Source organism: Oncorhynchus keta, chromosome 28 (genome assembly GCF_023373465.1).
Source record: "Oncorhynchus keta strain PuntledgeMale-10-30-2019 chromosome 28, Oket_V2, whole genome shotgun sequence".
Lineage (NCBI taxonomy): Eukaryota > Metazoa > Chordata > Actinopteri > Salmoniformes > Salmonidae > Oncorhynchus > Oncorhynchus keta.
Window position 1 is genome coordinate 16,752,301 of NC_068448.1, and position 22,216 is coordinate 16,774,516.

Genomic DNA, 22,216 nt, shown 5'->3' on the forward strand with positions numbered 1-22,216 from the left:
TATTAGTATTTCTGTCCTAGTCCTATAAGATCTCTTTGTCACTTCCCACGAGCCGGGTTATGACAAACTCACTCATTCTTATGTTTAATAAATGTATCATATAGTGTGTGGCAGGTTTACAATGATGGCAAAAAACAACATTTGAGAGTGCGCTGACCCTGGTGCTAGAGGGGGTACACAGCTAAAGTTTGGGAACCACTACCTTTAGTAGGTGTCCTTTCATTGAACGCATCGAGGATCTGTGTGAGGTAGTGCACCATGGAGAGCTTGTCTATCTGTCCCTTGAAAGACATCTCCCTGGCTGACATTATGGGAAGGATGCCCAGCTCTCTCTCCAGGAAGTTGAAGGCCAGCTGGTTATTGTAGACTGCATTAGACTCCTCCAGAGAGGACATGTCACTGTGGAGGAAGAGGTTAGGGATAGCTACTATGTTGACCAAGGGCATGTTCAGGAGGGCACACAATAGCAAAACTATTTGTAACAGAACACAGAAGTTTGTTTTCTTATTGGACAGTTAGTACCATGAATAACTTGAACAGGAAAAGTCCTTCAGACCAATTAAATTTGACTAGGCTTATGGGTAAGTTTTTCCTTCTGTAGTACTACTTGTGCATTTGCTACATAGGTGGTGGATACGTTGACTTGCCCCCCTTGTAAAGCCCAGAGACTCACATGACACGGGGTCTGAAGGTGTTGATGAGGGCACACAGGGCCAGGCCAGACCTCCAGGACTGGTTCAGATCTTTCACATTCACCCTGTCATACCCTGCAGTGTGCTGCTGGCACCACTTCAAAAGCACCTCAAACGCTCCAACCGAATCTGGGCCATGAACACACATAGGAACACTGCATGAGGACGATGAAACATAGTGACATTGCATCAAGGCAGGCATTGAAACAATTCTGTGATTCATACACAGACAGTTTACATTCCAAGTTGGGCATCTAAGGATGCAACAGAAAGGTCTCAGCCATTTCTATTTCATTCGGAATTTTAACACCCCTTGAATTATAAAAAAAAATACATAAAGATTATTTGCCCGCTATGCCAGGGGTGGGTAATTGCAGTCCTCGAGGGCCTGATTGGTGTCACAGTTTAGCCCATGCCCCACCTAACATACCCGACTCAAATAAAATCACATAATCAGGATCTTCAGTTTAGAATGCAATTTGATTAATCAGCTGTGTTTGCTAGGGATGGATTACCTGAACGTGTACTCAAATAATACTCAGACCAACGGGCAAGTGCCCTGACATTTTCAACCTCTCCCTGACGCACTCTGTAATACCTACATGTTTCATGCAGACCACCATAGTAGTCCCTGTGCCCAAGGAAGCAAAGGGTACCTGCCTAAATGATTCCTGCCCCGTACCACTCACATCGGTAGCCATGAAGTGCTTTGAAAGGCTGGTCATGGCTCACATCAACACCATCATCCCAGAAACTCTAGACCCACTCCATTTCGCATACCGCCCCAACAGATGTACAGATGACACAATCTCAATCCACACTGCCCTTTCCCAAAGGAACACCTATGTGAGAATGTTGTTCATTGACTACAGCTCAGCGTTCAACACCATAGTGCCCACAAAGGTTATCACTAAGCTAAGTACCACGGGACTAAACACCTCCCTCTGCAACCGTATCCTGGACTTCCTGACGGGCCACATCTGCCACACTGATCCTCAATACTGGGGCCCCTCAGGGGTGCGTGCTTAGTCCCCTCCCTGTTCACCCATGACTGCGTGGCCAAACACGACTCCAACACCATCATTAAGTTTGCTGACGACACAACAGTGGTAGGCCTGATCACCGCCAACGAGAGAGCTGGCAATGTGGTACCATGACAACAACCTCTCTCTCAATGTGAGGAAGACAAAGGATCTGATCATGGACTATAGGAAAAGGCAGGCCGAACAGGCCCCCCATTAACATCGATGGGGCTGTAGTGGAGTAGGTCAAGAGTTTCAAGTTCTTTGGTGTTCACATCACCAACAAACTATCATGGTCCAAACACACCAAGACAGTTGACAAGAGGGCACGGCAACACCTTTTCCCCCTCAGGATGGGTCCCCAGATGCTCAAAACGTTATACAGCGGCACCATCGAGAGCATCCTGACAGGTTGCAGTACACCTGTAAATTGTATTATTATTATTATTATTATTATTATAAATTGCCTCGTTATTTTTTATTTAACTATTTTTACTATAGTGTATTTAGTAAATATTTTCCTTAGATTTTTCTTGAACTACATTGTTGGTTAAGGGCTTGTAAATAAGCATTTCACGGTAAGGTCTACACCTGATGTATTCAGAGAATGTGACAAATAACATTTGATTTACTGCTATTAGCCCATACAAACGCATTGAATAACAGATTCACTACATAGAACAGATAATCTCCCCCCCCCCACACACACAAAAAAATCTAAGGGCAGTTTGTCCTGAAGTGTCTGACCTATATCTATTTGAGAGATATATCTAAGATCAGGAAACATAATTCAAAAAAATATATAAAACATGTATTTAATGGGTTGTAGTCTCTGCATGCCTATGATCTCAGCACAGCACAGCACAGCACAGCCGTGCCAAAACCAAAATGAATCACACCCCTGCCCCTCAGGCATTATTGCTTTAGTAATGTGAAGCCAGACTAACCTTGTCGCAGGTGAGACCAATTGTCTTTCGGCTTCTTGTTGGGTCGCCCAGGATTAAGGTGTTCTTCCACATCATAGAGACGTTTCACCTTCGTAATGCATGCAAAGAGAGGGAATACCAAGAAACAATAGAGTTGAGATCAACTTCACATTGAAGCCAGAACATAGTAGCCTGGTAACATATGCGTTTGTGCTGTCTTGCCAACCTCTATGGTCATTGTCAAGCAACAAGCATAGGAGTTGGCTATACAGCACAAACAGATCTGGGGCTAGGCTAAGAACACAGCAGGCTTCATAAAGGCAGAAGCTGGGGTTTGGTTTGATGCAGTGTAATTGATCTGGTAGCTTCTGAAAACTCTCTAAAGCCTTTTAGAACAATACTCCTCTAGTGCCATTCAGCTCACCACAAAATACAAACACACAGCAGTTTCCTGACAATGCATGAATACTATAGGAAATATCCACCAAAATGGGGGAGCAGCATTGATCTATTTCAAAACGTGTTTACAATGTTACACAGCACAATATACAGTATATTTATTTTACTAGCGTTGATACAGTGAGGCTGTCATACCCTTTCGTACCAACCCAAACCTTACTGAGCTGACCTGGTTACTCATCCCCTATAGTTGCTGGAACCGCGCTGAAAAAGGGAAATGTCCAAGCCAGCACTGTGCAGTTCTGGTCAGCCCAATAATGTGAATCAGGCATGAGTGTAGCTTTGTGTCGGCACTGACTATAGAAATAGAATGAATAGATTATATTTATGTTCTTGACCTGGAAGGCCTTGACGGAGTTGAGGTTGACATGCTGGTAGCGTGTAGCCGGGTCTATGCTGAAGGCGCTATATTTCTTACTGGTGTTCTCTGGCGTGGTCTGAGACAGGAGCTGGTAGATACTCTCTCTATTCAGTCAGAGGGAAAGACATTTTAAGAGATAGAAACTCACTATGGAACTGAAGAAGCGCCAACTAAGGAACAGAAGATTCCGATGGGTTTGTACAGTAAGATCTTTTACAAGCAGCTGCTTGTGTATTAATGGATGTTCAAAGATATACAGTTACAAGACTAGAGTGGCATTACTAGTTGAAGAATTCACTGAAAGGCCCAGCCAGGGTAGTCCTTTCTATACAGTGAAGAGGGATGGTCACATGCTTTTAAAGGTGGTGTTATTGATCATATAGGAAAACTCTTCTTTACCGCTCAGCAAGTACTTCCATGTGGGGTCTTCCCTTGCCCCAGCTCCTAACCATCCATGCTGTGTCGAAGGCAGCCAGGAACCCACGGGCAATACCTGTTCCCAGAGGCCAAAACGGCTGTGGACACACAGACACACACTTTAGAATTATTAATTGACACGATAACTTGTCAGATTTAAAAGGAAGGAAATAAAGGTATGACACTCTGGGCTGATTTAATACCCACAAGCTGCTGCATTAAGCTGATTTAGTGACCCGTTTCTTAACAGAGCTCTGTGTCTATATACTGTATCCACACCCCGTGCATCCTGTTTCCATTTATCATCCCTTGAGATGTTTCTACAACTTGATTGGAGTCAACCTTTGGTAAATTCAATTGATTGGACATGCCTTGGAATGGTACACACCTGTCTATATAAGGTACCTTAGATGCCAGTGCAAAAACCAACCATGAGGTGGAAGGAATTGTCCGCAAATCTCCGAGACAGGATTGTGTCGAGGCACAGATCTGGGGAAGGATACCAAAATATTTTGTGTGGCCTCCATCATTCTTAAATGGAAGAAGTTTGGGACCACCAAAACACTTCCAAGAGCTCGCCGCCGGGCCTAACAGATCAATCGGGGGAGAAGGGACTTGATCAGGGAGGTGACCAAGAACCTAAAAGGTCACTGACAGAGTTCTAGAGTTGACCTGTGGAGATGGGAGGACCTTCCAGAATGACAAACATCTCTGCAGCACTCCACCAATCAGGCCTTTATAGTAGTGGCCAGACAGAAGCCACTCCCTCAGTAAAAGTCACATGACAGCCCGCTTGGATTTTGCCAAGATGTCAGGATAGAAGGAAAGATGAACGGAGGAAAGTACAGAGAGATCCTTGAGCGCTCAGGACCTCAGACTGGGGCAATGGTTCACCTTCCAACAGGACAACAACCCCAAGCACACAGCCAAGACAATCCAGGAGTGGCTTCGGGACAAGTCTTTAAAATGCCCTTGAGTGGCCCAGCCAGAGCCCGGACTTGAACATCTCTGGAGAGAACTGAAAATAGCTGTGCAGCGATGCACCCCATCTAACCTGATTGAGAGGATCTGCAGAAAAGAATGGGAGAAACTCCCCAAATACAGGTGTGCCAAGCTTGTAGCGTCATACCCAAGAAGACTCGAGGCTGTAATCACTGCCAAAGGTGCTTCAATAAAGTATTGTGATTTCAGTTTTTTTATTTCTAAATAAGCTAACATTTCTAAAAAAAAAAAAAAGATTTTTGCTTTGTCATTAGATAGATGAGGGGAAAAAAACATTTAATCCATTTTAGAATAAGTCTGTAACGTAACAAAATGTGGAAAAAGTCAAGGGTCTGAAAACTTTCTGAATGCACGGTGTACACTAAGTGTACAAAACATTAGGAACACCTTCATACTATTGAGTTGCACCCCCTTTTGCCCTCAGAACAGCCTCAATTCATCAGAGCATGGACTCTACAAGGTGTCAAAAGCGTTCCACAGCAATAATGGCCCATGTTGACTCCAATGCCTCCCACAGTTGTGTCTAGTTGGCTGGATGTAATTTGGGTGGTACACTATTCTTGATGCACACAAGAAATTGTTTGGCATGAAAAACCCAGGAGTGTTGCAGTTCTTAACACACTCAAACCGATATGCCCGGCACCTACTCCGTTCAAAGACAATTCAATATTGTCAAACATAAACAATCCATGTCTCAAGGCTTCTTTAACCTGTCTCCTACCCTTCATCTACACTGATTGAAGTGAATTTAATAAGTGGCATCAATAAGGGATCATAGCTTTCACCTGGTCAGTCTATGTCTTGGAAAGAGCCGGTGTTAATGTTTTGTACAGTCGGAAGTTAACATACACTTTGGTTGGAATCATTAAAACTCATTTTTCAACCACTCCACAAATTTCTTGTTAACAAACTATAGTTTTGGCAAGTCGGTTAGGACATCTACTTTGTGCATAACACAAGTAATTCTTCCAACAATTGTTTACAGACAGATTATTTAACTTACAATTCACTGTATCACAATTCCAGTGGGTCAGAAGTTTACATACACTACGTTGACTGTGCCTTTAACTTCTTATGGCTGGGGGGCAGTATTGAGTAGCTTTGATGAATAAGTTGCCCAAAGTAAAGGGCCTGCTCCTCAGTCTCAGTTGCTAATATATGCATATTATTATTAGTATTGGATAGAAAACACTAAAGTTTCCAAAACTGTTTGAATGATGTCTGTGAGTATAATATAACTCATATGGCAGGCAAAATCGTGAGGAGAAATCAAAACAGGAAGTGAGAAATCTGAGCTTGGTATGTAGTCACCAAGGTTCCCATTGAAATCCCCTTGAGATATTAATGATGTTGCACTTCCCAGGGCTTCCACTAGATGTCAACCGTCTATAGAAATTTGAATGAGACTTCTACTGTGTTATGGGACTGAATGAGAGCAGAATCTATCAGGTGACTGGCAGTCAGCCACTTTCTGATCACACACATCACTCATGGTATCCACTTGCATTCCATTGCTCATCAAGACAAAGGAATACTCCGGTTGGAACTTTATTGAAGCTATATGTTAAAAACATCCTAATGATTGATTCTGTACTTAGTTTGAAATATTTCTTCGACCTGTAATATAACTTTTTGAAGTTATTGTCCGACGTAACGCTGACCAGAATGAGCGGTTGGATATGTATACCAAACGCGCTAACAAAATTAGGTATTTGGACATAAATAACAGACATTATCGAACAAAACAAACATTTATTGTGGACCTGGGATTCCTGGAGTGCTTTCTGATGAAGATCATCAAAAGTAAGGGAATATTCATCATGTAATTTCTTGTTTATGTTGACGCCAACATGGTGGCTATTGTGACTATTATTCTGAGCGCTGTCTCAGCTTATTGCGTGGTTTGCTTATTCTGTAAAGTTTTTTAAATATTTTTTATCAGACACAGCGGTTGCATTAAGGAGAGGTATATCTATAATTCCATGTGTATAACTTGTATTATCATCTACATTTAAGATGAGTCTTTCTGTTGAATGATGTGGCTATGCAAAATCACTGGATGTTTTTGGAACTAGTGAATGCAACGCACCAATGTAAACTCATATTTTGATAAATATGAACTTTATCAAACAAAACACACATGTATTGTCTAACATGAAGTCCTATGAGTGTCATCTGATGAAGATCATCAAAGATTAGTCATTAATTTTTATCTCTTTGTGCTTTTGTGACTGCTATCTTTGGCTGAAAAAATGGCTGTGTATTGTCGTTTGGTGGTGACCTAACAATCGTTTGTGGTGCTTTTGCTGTAAAGAATATTTGAAATCTGACACTATGGTGGGATTAACAACAGGATAACCTTTAAAATGGTATAAAATACATGTATGTATGAGGAATTTTAATTATGAGATTTTTTGAATTTGGCGCCCTGCACTTTCACTAGCTGTTGTCATATCTATCCCGTTAACGGGATTTCAGCCCTAAGAGGTTTTAAACAGCTTTTAAATTTACAGAAAAGTATGTAATGGATTTAGAAGCTTCTGATAGGCTAATTGACATCATTTGTCAAATTAAGGTGTACCTGTGGATGTATTTTTAGGCCTACCTTCAAGCTCAGTGTCTCTTTGCTTGACATCATGGGAAAATCAAAAGAAATCAGCCAAGACCTCAGAAAAAGAAAGTCTGGATCATCCTTGGGAACAATTTCTAAACACCTGAAGGTACCACGTTCATCTGTACAAACAATAGTACGCGAGTATAAACACCATGGGACCACGCAGCCGTCATACTGCTCAGGAAGGAGACGCATTCTGTCTCCTCGAGATGAACGTACCTTGGTGCGAAAAGTGGTGAAGGAGAGTCGGACCAAACTGCAGCGCGTATATTGTGATCCATGTTTATTTACACAACGTAACACAAATCCAAAACACAAACTCTACAAAACAATAAACGTAGTGAAAACCGAAAACAGCCTTAACTGGTGCAAACTAACACAGACTAAGGACATCAAGACACTCAGGACAATCACCCACAATACAACCAAAGAATATGGCTGCCTAAATATGGCTCCCAATCAGAGACAACAATAAACACCTGCCTCTGATTGAGAACCACTTCAGACAGCCATAGACTCTTCTAGAACACCCCACTAAGCTACAATCCCACTAAGCTACACACCACATACAAAAACCCATGTCACACCCTGGCCTGACCAAATACATAAAGAAAAACACAAAATACTTCGACCAGGGCCTGACAAACCCAGAACAGCAAAAGACCTTGTGAAGATGCTGGAGGAAACAGGTACAAAAGTATCTATATCCACAGTAAAACAAGTCCTATATCGGCATAACCCGAAAGTTCGCTCAGCAAGGAAGAAGCCACTGCTCCAAAACCGCCATAAAAAATCCAGACTACGGTATGCAACTGCACGTGGGGACAAAGATTGTACTTTTCAGAGAAATGTCCTCTGGTCCGATGAAACAAAATTAGAACGGTTTGGCCATAATGACCATCGTTATGTTTGGAGGAAAAAGGGGGAGGCTTGCAAGCTGAAGAACACCATCCCAACCGTGAAGCACGGGTGTGGCAGCATCATGTTGTGGGGGTGCTTTGCTGCAGGAGGGACTGGTGCACTTCACAAAATAGATGACATCATGAGGTAGAAAAATGATGTGGATATATTGAAGCAACATCTCAAGACATTAGTCGGGAAGTTAAAGCTTGGTCGCAAATGGTTCTTCCAAATGGACAATTACCCCAATCATACTTCCAAACTTGTGGCAAAATGGCTTAAGGACAACAAAGTCAAGGTATTGGACTGGCCATCACAAAGCCCTGACCTCAATCCCATATAAAATTTGTGGGCAGAACTGAAAAAGCATGTGCGAGCAAGGAGGAATGGTCCAAATTTATTGTGGGAAGCTACCTGAAAACGTTTGACCCAAGTTAAACAATTGAAAGGCAATGCTACCAAATACTAATTGAGTGCATGTAAACGTCTGACCCACTGGAAGGCTTAAATAAATCATTATCTGTACTATTATTCTGACATTTCCCATTCTTAAAATAAAGTGGTGATCCTAACTGACCTAAGACAGGGAATTTTTACTAGGATTAAATGTCAAGAATTGTGAAAAACTGGGTTTAAATATATTTGGCTAAGGTGCATGTAAACTTTGACTCCAACTGTAAGCACACACACACACGCACAAGTGAATCAAGTCCTCCAACACACTGACATGACCTCTCACCTCTACCAGGCAGTCTCCCACTAGGCCCATGAGTAGTTTCTTGCCCTTTCTCTCCCTGACCAGAGAGGCGTTCTCAGCTCGGTGCATGCAAGTGAAGTCGAACATGGCCACATCAGGCTGGCCCGCGTGGTTCTGGGCAAACTGCATGTCGGGCAGGCAGTGGCCCGTGGAGAACTGGGCAGCATCGTAGGCGTAACGCAACAAGGCCTCCTGGTCAACATTTACCTGGGCCAGAAGCTTATCGGCATCACTAAAGTCCTGGAGGCAGAGGGAACATATTGGAGGTGGTCACCGTAGAGATGTATAACTGTTTTATATCTATGGTGGTCACAGAGGGAACATATTGGAGGTGGTCACTGTAGAGATGTATAACTGTTTTATATCTATGGTGGTCACAGAGGGAACATATTGGAGGTGGTCACCGTAGAGATATATAACTGTAGAGATATAACTGTTTTATATCTATGGTGGTCACAGAGGGAACTATATTGGAGGTGGTCACCGTAGAGATATATAACTGTTTTATATCTATGGTGGTCACAGAGGGAACATATTGGAGGTGGTCACCGTAGAGATGTATAACTGTTTTATATCTATGGTGGTCACAGAGGGAACATATTGGAGGTGGTCACCGTAGAGATGTATAACTGTTTTATATCTATGGTGGTCACAGAGGGAACATATTGGAGGTGGTCACCGTAGAGATGTATAACTGTTTTATATCTATGGTGGTCACAGAGGGAACATATTGGAGGTGGTCACCGTAGAGATATATAACTGGTTTATATCTATGGTGGTCACAGAGGGAACATATTGGAGGTGGTCACCGTAGAGATATATAACTGTTTTATATCTATGGTGGTCACAGAGGGAACATATTGGAGGTGGTCACCGTAGAGATATATAACTGTTTTATATCTATGGTGGTCACAGAGGGAACATATTGGAGGTGGTCACCGTAGAGATATATAACTGTTTTATATCTATGGTGGTCACAGAGGGAACATATTGGAGGTGGTCACCGTAGAGATATATAACTGTTTTATATCTATGGTGGTCACAGAGGGAACATATTGGAGGTGGTCACCGTAGAGATATATAACTGTTTTATATCTATGGTGGTCACAGAGGGAACATATTGGAGGTGGTCACCGTAGAGATATATAACTGTTTTATATCTATGGTGGTCACAGAGGGAACATATTGGAGGTGGTCACCGTAGAGATATATAACTGTTTTATATCTATGGTGGTCACAGAGGGAACATATTGGAGGTGGTCACCGTAGAGATATATAACTGTTTTATATCTATGGTGGTCACAGAGGGAACATATTGGAGGTGGTCACCGTAGAGATATATAACTGTTTTATATCTATGGTGGTCACAGAGGGAACATATTGGAGGTGGTCACCGTAGAGATATATAACTGTTTTATATCTATGGTGGTCACAGAGGGAACATATTGGAGGTGGTCACCGTAGAGATATATAACTGTTTTATATCTATGGTGGTCACAGAGGGAACATATTGGAGGTGGTCACCGTAGAGATGTATAACTGTTTTATATCTATGGTGGTCACAGAGGGAACATATTGGAGGTGGTCACCGTAGAGATATATAACTGTTTTATATCTATGGTGGTCACAGAGGGAACATATTGGAGGTGGTCACCGTGGTCACCGTAGAGATATATAACTGTTTTATATCTATGGTGGTCACAGAGGGAACATATTGGAGGTGGTCACCGTAGAGATATATAACTGTTTTATATCTATGGTGGTCACAGAGGGAACATATTGGAGGTGGTCACCGTAGAGATATATAACTGGTTTATATCTATGGTGGTCACAGAGGGAACATATTGGAGGTGGTGACCGTAGAGATATAACTGTTTTATATCTATGGTGGTCACAGAGGGAACATATTGGAGGTGGTCACCGTAGAGATATATAACTGTTTTATATCTATGGTGGTCACAGAGGGAACATATTGGAGGTGGTCACCGTAGAGATATATAACTGGTTTATATCTATGGTGGTCACAGAGGGAACATATTGGAGGTGGTCACCGTAGAGATGTATAACTGTTTTATATCTATGGTGGTCACAGAGGGAACATATTGGAGGTGGTCACCGTAGAGATATATAACTGGTTTATATCTATGGTGGTCACAGAGGGAACATATTGGAGGTGGTCACCGTAGAGATATATAACTGTTTTATATCTATGGTGGTCACAGAGGGAACATATTGGAGGTGGTCACCGTAGAGATGTATAACTGTTTTATATCTATGGTGGTCACAGAGGGAACATATTGGAGGTGGTCACCGTAGAGATATATAACTGGTTTTATATCTATGGTGGTCACAGAGGGAACATATTGGAGGTGGTCACCGTAGAGATATATAACTGTTTTATATCTATGGTGGTCACAGAGGGAACATATTGGAGGTGGTCACCGTGAGTATAACTGTTTTATATCTATGGTGGTCACAGAGGGAACATGTGGTCACCGTAGAGATATATAACTGTTTTATATCTATGGTGGTCACAGAGGGAACATATTGGAGGTGGTCACCGTAGAGATGTATAACTGTTTTATATCTATGGTGGTCACAGAGGGAACATATTGGAGGTGGTCACCGTAGAGATGTATAACTGGTTTATATCTATGGTGGTCACAGAGGGAACATATTGGAGGTGGTCACCGTAGAGATATATAACTGTTTTATATCTATGGTGGTCACAGAGGGAACATATTGGAGGTGGTCACCGTAGAGATATATAACTGTTTTATATCTATGGTGGTCACAGAGGGAACATATTGGAGGTGGTCACCGTAGAGATGTATAACTGTTTTATATCTATGGTGGTCACAGAGGGAACATATTGGAGGTGGTCACCGTAGAGATATATAACTGGTTTATATCTATGGTGGTCACAGAGGGAACATATTGGAGGTGGTCACCGTAGAGATGTATAACTGGTTTATATCTATGGTGGTCACAGAGGGAACATATTGGAGGTGGTCACCGTAGAGATGTATAACTGTTTTATATCTATGGTGGTCACAGAGGGAACATATTGGAGGTGGTCACCGTAGAGATATATAACTGGTTTATATCTATGGTGGTCACAGAGGGAACATATTGGAGGTGGTCACCGTAGAGATATATAACTGTTTTATATCTATGGTGGTCACAGAGGGAACATATTGGAGGTGGTCACCGTAGAGATATATAACTGTTTTATATCTATGGTGGTCACAGAGGGAACATATTGGAGGTGGTCACCGTAGAGATGTATAACTGTTTTATATCTATGGTGGTCACAGAGGGAACATATTGGAGGTGGTCACCGTAGAGATGTATAACTGTTTTATATCTATGGTGGTCACAGAGGGAACATATTGGAGGTGGTCACCGTAGAGATATATAACTGTTTTATATCTATGGTGGTCACAGAGGGAACATATTGGAGGTGGTCACCGTAGAGATATATAACTGTTTTATATCTATGGTGGTCACAGAGGGAACATATTGGAGGTGGTCACCGTAGAGATATATAACTGTTTTATATCTATGGTGGTCACAGAGGGAACATATTGGAGGTGGTCACCGTAGAGATATATAACTGTTTTATATCTATGGTGGTCACAGAGGGAACATATTGGAGGTGGTCACCGTAGAGATATATAACTGGTTTATATCTATGGTGGTCACAGAGGGAACATATTGGAGGTGGTCACCGTAGAGATATATAACTGGTTTATATCTATGGTGGTCACAGAGGGAACATATTGGAGGTGGTCACCGTAGAGATATATAACTGGTTTATATCTATGGTGGTCACAGAGGGAACATATTGGAACATATAACTGGATATCTATGGTGGTCACCGAGGGAACATATTGAGATATATAACTGGTTTATATCTATGGTGGTCACAGAGGGAACATATTGGAGGTGGTCACCGTAGAGATATAACGGTTTTATATCTATGGTGGTCACAGAGGGAACATATTGGAGGTGGTCACCGTAGAGATATATAACTGGTTTATATCTATGGTGGTCACAGAGGGAACATATTGGAGGTGGTCACCGTAGAGATATATAACTGGTTTATATCTATGGTGGTCACAGAGGGAACATATTGGAGGTGGTCACCGTAGAGATATATAACTGGTTTATATCTATGGTGGTCACAGAGGGAACATATTGGAGGTGGTCACCGTAGAGATATATAACTGGTTTATATCTATGGTGGTCACAGAGGGAACATATTGGAGGTGGTCACCGTGAGAGATATAACTGGTTTATATCTATGGTGGTCACAGAGGGAACATATTGGAGGTGGTCACCGTAGAGATATATAACTGGTTTATATCTATGGTGGTCACAGAGGGAACATATTGGAGGTGGTCACCGTAGAGATATATAACTGGTTTATATCTATGGTGGTCACAGAGGGAACATATTGGAGGTGGTCACCGTAGAGAGATATAACTGGTTTATATCTATGGTGGTCACAGAGGGAACATATTGGAGGTGGTCACCGTAGAGATATATAACTGTTTTATATCTATGGTGGTCACAGAGGAACATATTGGAGGTGGTCACCGTAGAGATATATAACTGTTTTATATCTATGGTGGTCACAGAGGGAACATATTGGAGGTGGTCACCGTAGAGATATATAACTGGTTTATATCTATGGTGGTCACAGAGGGAACATATTGGAGGTGGTCACCGTAGAGATATATAACTGGTTTATATCTATGGTGGTCACAGAGGGAACATATTGGAGGTGGTCACCGTAGAGATATATAACTGGTTTATATCTATGGTGGTCACAGAGGGAACAACATCAGTGGTGGAAAAAGTACCCAATTGTCATACTTGAGTAAAAGATACCTTAATAGAAAATGACTCAAGTAAAAGTGAAAGTCACAGTAAAATACTACTTGAGTAAAAGTCTAAAAGTATTTGGTTTTAAATATACTTAAGTATCAAAAGTAAAAGTAGGAATCATTTCTAATTGCTTATATTAAGCAAACCAGTAGGCACAGTGTTTGCGTTTTCTTGACATTTACTGATAGCCAGGGGGAGACTCCAACACTCAGACATTGCTTACAAACAACGCATGTGTGTTATGGAGTCCGCCAGATCAAAGGCAGTAGGGATGACCAGGGATGTCCTCTTGATAAGTGTGTGAATTGGACCATGTTCTCTCCCACTAAGCATTCAAAATGTAATAGGTACTTTTGGATGTCAGGGAAAATGTATGGAGTAAAAAGTACATACTTTTCTATAGGAATGTAGTGAAGTAGAAGTACACAGTGAATCAATTGGAAAAAAATAGATTACTGGTATGTCAATATGATTTTTAAACAAAATGGAACAGTGACAAGAACTACAAAAAAAACAACCCCCATAATCATGCAAATACTGTATATAGAAGGATTACTCTACTGGTATGTCAATATGCATATCATGAAATAGAATATTGAGCAGAACAAGAGGACACAGAGGAAATATATATTTTGGGGGGGGGAAAGTCAGTGTGAGCTCAATCATTGAAGACAAAACTAAATGATCTAGCTTAGTCCTTCCAGGCTTGTAGTGTGAGAAGTGGGGGTGAGCGGGTACACTGTAGCATGGCTCAGTGCTAACCCTGTGCTGCACAGACATCAATTCCATTACAAGTGTTTATTAGCATCTAATCCCTTACAGCAGGAAAGGTCCCCAGCCTATCTGGGGAGGACTATATTGTGATGCTAAAGGTCAGAGGAGCCAGAGATGGATAATAGACTAGAGAAATAGATGGTTTGGTGGTTTTGTAATAAAACCGACACGTGCACCACTATGGGACAAAACAGACGGAGCTGGCTTAGATTGTTGACATCATGTAAACTATATTTAGTCTAAAATACATTTGCCTAATGAGTATTTGTGGTCTCTCAAATACATCGTTACAGTTGTTGGTTAGCGAACTAGCGAATTCTAGCCATATTAGCATAGATGTGACATCAGTCAAAACAAGACACGGTATAAATAACAAGATAGGAGCCAACTAGGATTCCCCACATGGCAGCTTCTTGTCATTGTTGCTAGCTATCTGACCTCGAGAGGCCTAGTATGGAGCTGCTGCTGGTACTAATGGATGCGTTTTCCTCACCTGTTTAATGACCCCCATCTTTAACAGGCTCTTCTTCTTGGCAGTCATGACAAAGTAGTGGGTGTCGTCTTTATAGTAGACTATGTTCTCCAGATCAATACCTGGAGAGAGAGAGCGAGAGCGAAAGAGAGAGTGAGACAGACACACACAGAGCAGACACACACAGAGAGAGAGAGAGAGAGAGAGAGAGAGAGCGACCGAGAGAGAGCGATTGAGAGAAGGGGGATAAAGAGGGACTGAATGAGTGAAATAAACTAGTTACAAGACAATGACAGGACAAGTGAAACAGCAATAGAGCACAGGAAATTACACAGGAAATTGACAAAAAGAGGAAGAGGGACAGCAATTAAAAGACAGCACTGTCACTCCTTATCAGTCACCATGCCCACCCAGCCCCTATGGTATTCTTTATTCCGATCCCCAGTTGCTGACACCATAGCAACCACCAGTAGAAGTGTTGGCACTCGTAGCCCCAAACCCAGGGCATAGAATAGAATCCTACCAGTCTCTGTGAGCAGGTCCTGGAAGAACTTCTGGTTGTAGATACGTGCCACACCGCTGATCTCTGCCACCTGGGTCTCGGCTGCAGTGTGACGGTTGAGGAAGTTACACGTGATGCCAATGGCCAGCTTCCCTCGCAGCTCCTTCCTCTTGAAGCCTGGGGAGTGGGGACAAAGACAGAAGCACATGCAGCCTGAAATCAGGTTCATATAGTTGAGTGTTTCTGTTGAATACATCCATTGTATCGGAGCTACAGTAGTGTGTGTCCTCTCTCCTCACCATACGGGACAAAGCTTCCTCCTCCTGCAGATATGAAGACATCAAACTGGAACTTCCCAGCAGGGTGATTGTCAGGAAACAGCTTTGCCATCCAGCCTGATGGAGACATACAACCACGGAGGGAGAGATACATGAAGAGCAAAGAGTTAAGGTATATTTCCACTCACAGTGGACACTCCGGACAAATATTTAAAACTGCCCTACAAGCTTTTACTACCACAGAAATATTTTGTATTGTATTCGTTTAATACACGGGGGGTCTAGATGTACCTGTGGCTCCTGAGGGCTCCACAAATCCTTTGAATTCCACCCCTGTTTGAACTTCCACTCCCAGGAGAAGACACACTTTCAGCAGTATCAGCTGGAGCTGACGGATGCCTGAAAGATACAGACACGTACAAGTATGTATGATATTGTCCCACAGGGAATTAAAACAATCCTCTTCAATTCAATGCACGATAATACATACTCAGACACTATGTCCAAGAACCTTAATAGCATCATAGCAAACTGATAAGAGACTGGTTTGATTTAGTCATACGTAATAAATAAAGAAATATGATTGGCATTATGACACCAAGACATCAGGTTGATCTAGTATGGTACTGGTGGACATACTGATGTGATCCAGAGCCCCCGTGCAGAATTTGCCATAGAACTTCTTGGCAGCCAGCCCACGCAGGTCATAGATGGTGTAGGGCCACAGGTGCAGCACGTTATTCCGGGAGAAAGAGTCTCTCTTCTCTAGTACCACCACATGAGCCCCCAGCAGAGCCAGCTCTATGGCTGTCCTGAGCCCGCACGGCCCTGCACCCAGCACCAGGCACTGAGGAGAGGGGAGAGAGAGAGGAGAGAGAGAGAGAGAGATGGGGAGAGACAGAGGAGAAATAAAAAAGGAGGAAGAAATGAGGAAGGAGAGACTAAGCTCTGCAGGGATGAATGCACCTTGATAGTATTAAAAGGACAGACTGTACTCTGCCAAAGTAGATCCACAACACTGATGTAGAAACCTTAACCACTACATAGCCACCGTCCTTGTACAAACATATTTTACTTCAAAGTACTTCTTGAGTATTTCTCTTCCTCTCTTAAATAAGAAAAAAATAAAAAATAAATAAATACACGCCTTGTTTTTGGCACAGACTTCGCCTTGCTGGTAGTCTTGGTGTTGGGCCCGCTTGTCCAGCTTGACCCAGAGGGACTTGGCCTTCCAGTAGTTGAGCCTCTCCTTGAGCTTGGTGTAGAAGCTCTGGTAGTCCTTGGGGTCCACCTGTAGGTGGTGGCAAAGCTCTGAGAAAATATGCTGCACCTCCTTACAGGTCTGGGCTTGGACAAACTGCTCAAACAAGTCATGGGACGGGTTGGTAGAGTCCTGGTTGGACATGGTAGTGGATGGTGTGGCGCACCAGTGCCTTGGCTCAGAATCTCTGGAGTTTACTGTGGAGAAAGCAAATACCAACACCATGAGCAAACTACAATATACTGTATAATGTAGTCATCTTTCATTTTCTGTGAATACAAATATATTATAACAATTATATTTGTTATAGTAAGTTGTCCTCCGAATAAAAAAATAACTGAGCTCAGTTATAGCACTTAATATAATGAAAGATTAGTCCTGCAATATTGCCGTTGAGGTTATATATAGAGGTGGTCCTGAGGTCTAAATAACAGATACAACGACTGGTGACAATTCCCTCTGTCTGAAAATATAACACTGAAATGAGATGTTTTCAAAGTCACCTGAGTCCACATCATCACCAACTTCCCCAACCATGTGTTCTGTGTATACAGTACATTTGTGGTCTTTATGACACCACCCTAAGGTTGTGAATGATACCACGATGGGTGTTTGAACTTAGTGACAATATATATTTCACACAACTAAGAGAGATTGAACCTCACAAGTAGAACTCAATGTCAACAAAACAAAGGAGATGATTGTGGACTTCAGGAAAGAGCAGAGGGAGAACACTCCTATTCACATCGAAGGGACAGCGCCTCTTCAACCTCAGGAGGCTGAAGAAATTTGGCTTCTCACCCAAAACCCTGAAACTTTACAGATGCACAATTGAGAGCATCCTGTCGGGCTGTATCACAGCACACCCTCAACCGCAAGGCTTTCCAGAGGGTAGTGCGGTCTGCACCGGGCACAAACTACCTGCCCTACGTGACACCTACAGCATCCCATATCACAGGAAGGCTAAAAAGGACATAAACCACCTGAGCCACTGCCAGTTCACACCGCTACCATCCAGAAGGCGAAGTCAGTACAGGTGCATCAAAACTGGGACCGAGAGACTGAAAAACTGCTTATTTCTCAAGGGCATCAGATTGCTAAACAGCAATCACTAACTCAGAGAGGCTGCTGGCTACATTGAGACCCAGTCACTGGCCACTTCAATAAATTGATCACTAGTCACTTTATATATGCACTCTAAATAATGCCACTTTAATCATGTCTACATATCTTACATTACATGTATATACACTGTATTTTATACCATCTATTGCACCTTCACCATCACTCATCTATATACTTACATGTACATATTATCATTCACCCCTTTAGATTTGTGTGTATTAGGTAGTTGTTGGGGAATTGTTAGATTATTTGTTAGATATTATTGTTAGATATTACTGCACTGTCGGAACTAGAAGAAAAAGCATTTCGTAACAATCACAGTAACATCTGCTAACCACGTGTATGTGACAAATTGATTTGATTTTTGAAACTCTAAATGTTTTGCCTGACCTCTTCACTGCACGAACAAAACACAACATTCACTTTGAGGAGAAATATACAGTACAATGGAGGACATGTGCCAATCAGCCTCAGGCCAAGTGTTCTCTCTCAATTGTGAGGATACTCCTCTAAAATAAACACTTCCTGTATCTGTGGTCCAGTGTCTCTGCCAGAGGGATCAGAGACAAAAGCCACATCACACTGATCAGATGTGTGATAAACTCAGCCTCACTGGCCACACACACACACACAATACAGAAGCTATCCACCCTACTTAAACAACTGGTTAGAAATAAAACACATTTGCTCTGTGCAGAGGGATGTCAAGAGATTTGAAAAGCTCTTACTTACTATCACATACTGTAAAAACATTGACATGTCAATGAGATAACATTTACACATACTGTAACTTCCTGGTTGTGACATGACATTCAGCATCATCTGCTACACACCTGAGAGAGACCAACCCTATTGGTCAGAGTGGGTGAAGGGCTTTTTAAAACCACAGAGAGCTGTAAAAAGATATGCGAGAGAAATATAGGCTACTGTTAATCAAACATAAACCAAGAGCTATTCATTCAATGGACTGAGATTGTCCATGTGAATTCTGTGGATGTAGAGAATGGGGTAATATCACAGGCTCTACTCTAATGTGTGTAGTTCTATGAGTGGAAAATCCTCATCCTCTCTGTAAAGTAACTCCCTCTAACTCTATATTGTAGCCTTTTACATATCAAATTGTATTGGTTGCGTACACATATTTGCAGATGTAGCAAGTACAGCGAAATGCGTGTATTTCTAGCTCTAACAATACAGTAATATAAATCCAAAAAATAAAAATTGAGAAACATCAATGTCAGTATCTAGAATTTACAGTGCAATCGGAAAGTATTCAGCCCCCTTGACTTTTTCTGCATTTTGTTTCGGCCTAATAACCAAAATGATTTAATCAATTTTACAATGTCACAGCCTTGTTCTAAAATTGATTTAAAAAATGTGTTTTCCTCAGCAATCTACACACAATACCCCATAATGACAAAGTGAAAACAGTTTTTTTGGAAAATGTGCAAATGTATTCCAAATAAAAAACAGAAATACCTTATTTACATGACATTGTGCATGGTGATCTTAGGCTTGTGTGTGGCTGCTCAGCAAGGATTTACACTGCCAATGTTTACGTATGGAGATTGCATGACTATGTGCTCGATTTTATACACCTGTCAACAAAGGGTGTGGCTGAAATAGCCGAAATCCACTAATTTGAAGGGGTGTCCGTATACTTTGTATATATAGTGTATGTCGATACTATTCTCAGAGCTAATCTGGGACAAGGAGTAGCAAGGGTGTTCAATGCGCGAGTAGCACAGGAGATGTGTTGATAGAGTTTCGGTAGCGTTTTCCTCAGATTTCCTTACATACATTCAATTAGTATTCGGTAGCATTGCCCTTACATTTTTAACTTGGGTCAAACGTTTCGGGTGGCCTTCCACAAGCTTCCCACAATAAGTTGGGTGAATTTTGGCACATTCCTCCTGACAGAGCTGGTGTAACTGAGTCAGGTTTGTAGGCCTCCTTTTTCAGTTCTGCCCACAAATTATCTATAGGATTGGGTCAGGGCTTTGTGATGACCACTCCAATACCTTGACTTTGTTGTCCTTAAGCCATTTTGCCACAACTTTGGAAGCATGATTGAGGTCATTGTCCATTTGGAAGACCCATTTGCGACCAAGTTCTAATTTCCTGTCTGATGTCTTGAGATGTTTCTTCAATATATCCACATAATTGTCCTTCCTCATGATGCCATCTATTTTGAAGTGCACCAGTCCCTCCTGCAGCAAAGCACCCCCACAACATGATGCTGCCACCCCTGTGCTTCACGATTGGGATTGTGTTCTTCAGCTTTTTCCTCCAAACATAACAATGGTCATTATGGCCAAGCAGTTATTTTTTTGTTTCATAAGACCAGAGAACATTTCTCCAAAAGATATGATCTTTGTCCCCATGTTCAGTTGCAAACCGTAGTCTGGCTTTTTTATGGCGGTTTTGGAGCAGTGGCTTCTTCCTTGCTGAGCGGCCGTTCAGGTTATGTCAATATAGGATTTGTTTTACTGTGGATATAGATACTTTTGTACCCGTTTCCTCCAGCATCTTCACAAGGTCCGTTGCTGTTGTTCTGGGATTGATTTGCACTTTTCGCACCAAAGTACGTTAATCTCTAGGAAACAGAACGTGTTTCCCTCCTGAGAGGTATGACGGCTGCGTAGTCCCATGGTGTTTATACTTGCGTACTATTATTTGTACAGATGAATGTGGTACCTTCAGGCGTTTGGAAATTGCTACCAAGGATGAACCAAACTTGTGGAGGCCTACAATTGTTTTCTGAGGTCTAGGCTGATTTCTTTTGATTTTCCAATGATGCCAAGCAAGGAGGCACAGAGTTTGAAGGTTAGTCTTGAAATACATCCACAGGTATACCTCCAATTGAGTCAAATTATGTCAATTAGCCTATCAAAAGCTTCTTAAGCCATGACATCATTTTCTGGAATTTTCCAAGCTGTTTAAAGGCACAGTCAACTTAGTGTATGTAAACTTCTGACCCACTGGAATTTTGATACAGTGAATTACAAGTGAAATAATCTGTCTGTAAACAATTGTTGGAAAAATTACTTGTGTCATGCCAAAAGTAGATGTCCTAACCGACTTGCCAAAACTATAGTTTGTAACCTGTTAAGCCTACCCCCTACTTTTTCGAACATTCTGTTAAAAATCGTGCAACATTTCAGCGTCCTGCTACTCATGCCAGGAATATAGTATAAGCATATGATTAGTATGTGTGGATAGAAAATACTCTGACGTTTCTAAAACTGGTTAAATCACGGCTGTGACTATAACATAACGTGTGTTTAATCGAAAAGCGGAAGAAAAACTGATCACCAAAATCTGGAAAATATATCAATGCGCCACTTGCATATGTATTGTCCATTGGAAAGCAAATTACATGGGGCTGAGATTGCAAGTCCTACAGCTTCCACACGATGTCGCCAGTCTTGTCAATTGCCTGGGCTTTGTTTCTTGGTCAAACGAGTTAGAGAGAGCCCATTCCTTCCGGTCTCCGACAGGATGTTTTGGATGAGAAATTTCCAAACGTGATTTCAAGACGTGGAGCTATTGAATACACATCGCCCTGTGATCAATTTGATAGATTATTAACGTATTATTATTTACTAATACCTAAAGTTGGATTACAAAATTATTTAGAAGTGTTTTGTGAAAGTTTATCGTCGACTTTTTTAATTTAAAAAAATAACGTTGCGTTTTAAAACGCTGTTTTTTCCTGGATCACACACTTTTCATAGATCGACATTTAGGGTATATATGGA

At 41.8% G+C, this 22,216-nt stretch overlaps 1 protein-coding gene and 1 long non-coding RNA gene across 4 annotated transcripts in view; one reads left to right on the forward strand and one right to left on the reverse strand.

Moving 5' to 3' along the window:
• The window catches only part of LOC118360706 (F-actin-monooxygenase mical1-like), a 49,585-nt gene that overhangs the window by 21,656 nt on the left and 5,713 nt on the right, over positions 1-22,216 (reverse strand). The window contains exons 3-14 of one of the 2 annotated variants that reach the window (XM_052485043.1): positions 17,217-17,527; positions 16,709-16,916; positions 16,361-16,468; positions 16,091-16,186; positions 15,813-15,968; positions 15,311-15,411; positions 9,133-9,390; positions 3,860-3,975; positions 3,438-3,564; positions 2,662-2,749; positions 674-821; positions 203-399 (exon numbers count right to left, since the gene is read on the reverse strand). In XM_052485043.1, coding sequence (XP_052341003.1) covers positions 203-399; positions 674-821; positions 2,662-2,749; positions 3,438-3,564; positions 3,860-3,975; positions 9,133-9,390; positions 15,311-15,411; positions 15,813-15,968; positions 16,091-16,186; positions 16,361-16,468; positions 16,709-16,916; positions 17,217-17,474 — 1,861 coding nt within the window. In that variant the 5' untranslated portion in view covers positions 17,475-17,527. The remainder of the gene's footprint in view (positions 1-202; positions 400-673; positions 822-2,661; positions 2,750-3,437; positions 3,565-3,859; positions 3,976-9,132; positions 9,391-15,310; positions 15,412-15,812; positions 15,969-16,090; positions 16,187-16,360; positions 16,469-16,708; positions 16,917-17,216; positions 17,528-22,216) is intronic. The other variant, XM_035740033.2, reaches the window with a different exon arrangement.
• On the forward strand, positions 9,681-12,814 carry LOC127913232 (uncharacterized). Of its 2 annotated transcripts, none has more exons than XR_008085350.1 (4): positions 9,681-9,886; positions 11,001-11,063; positions 11,704-12,223; positions 12,419-12,814. It is a non-coding gene; the product is annotated as an uncharacterized LOC127913232 (long non-coding RNA). The 2 variants fall into 2 exon arrangements; XR_008085351.1 differs by having other exon boundaries at positions 11,964-12,223.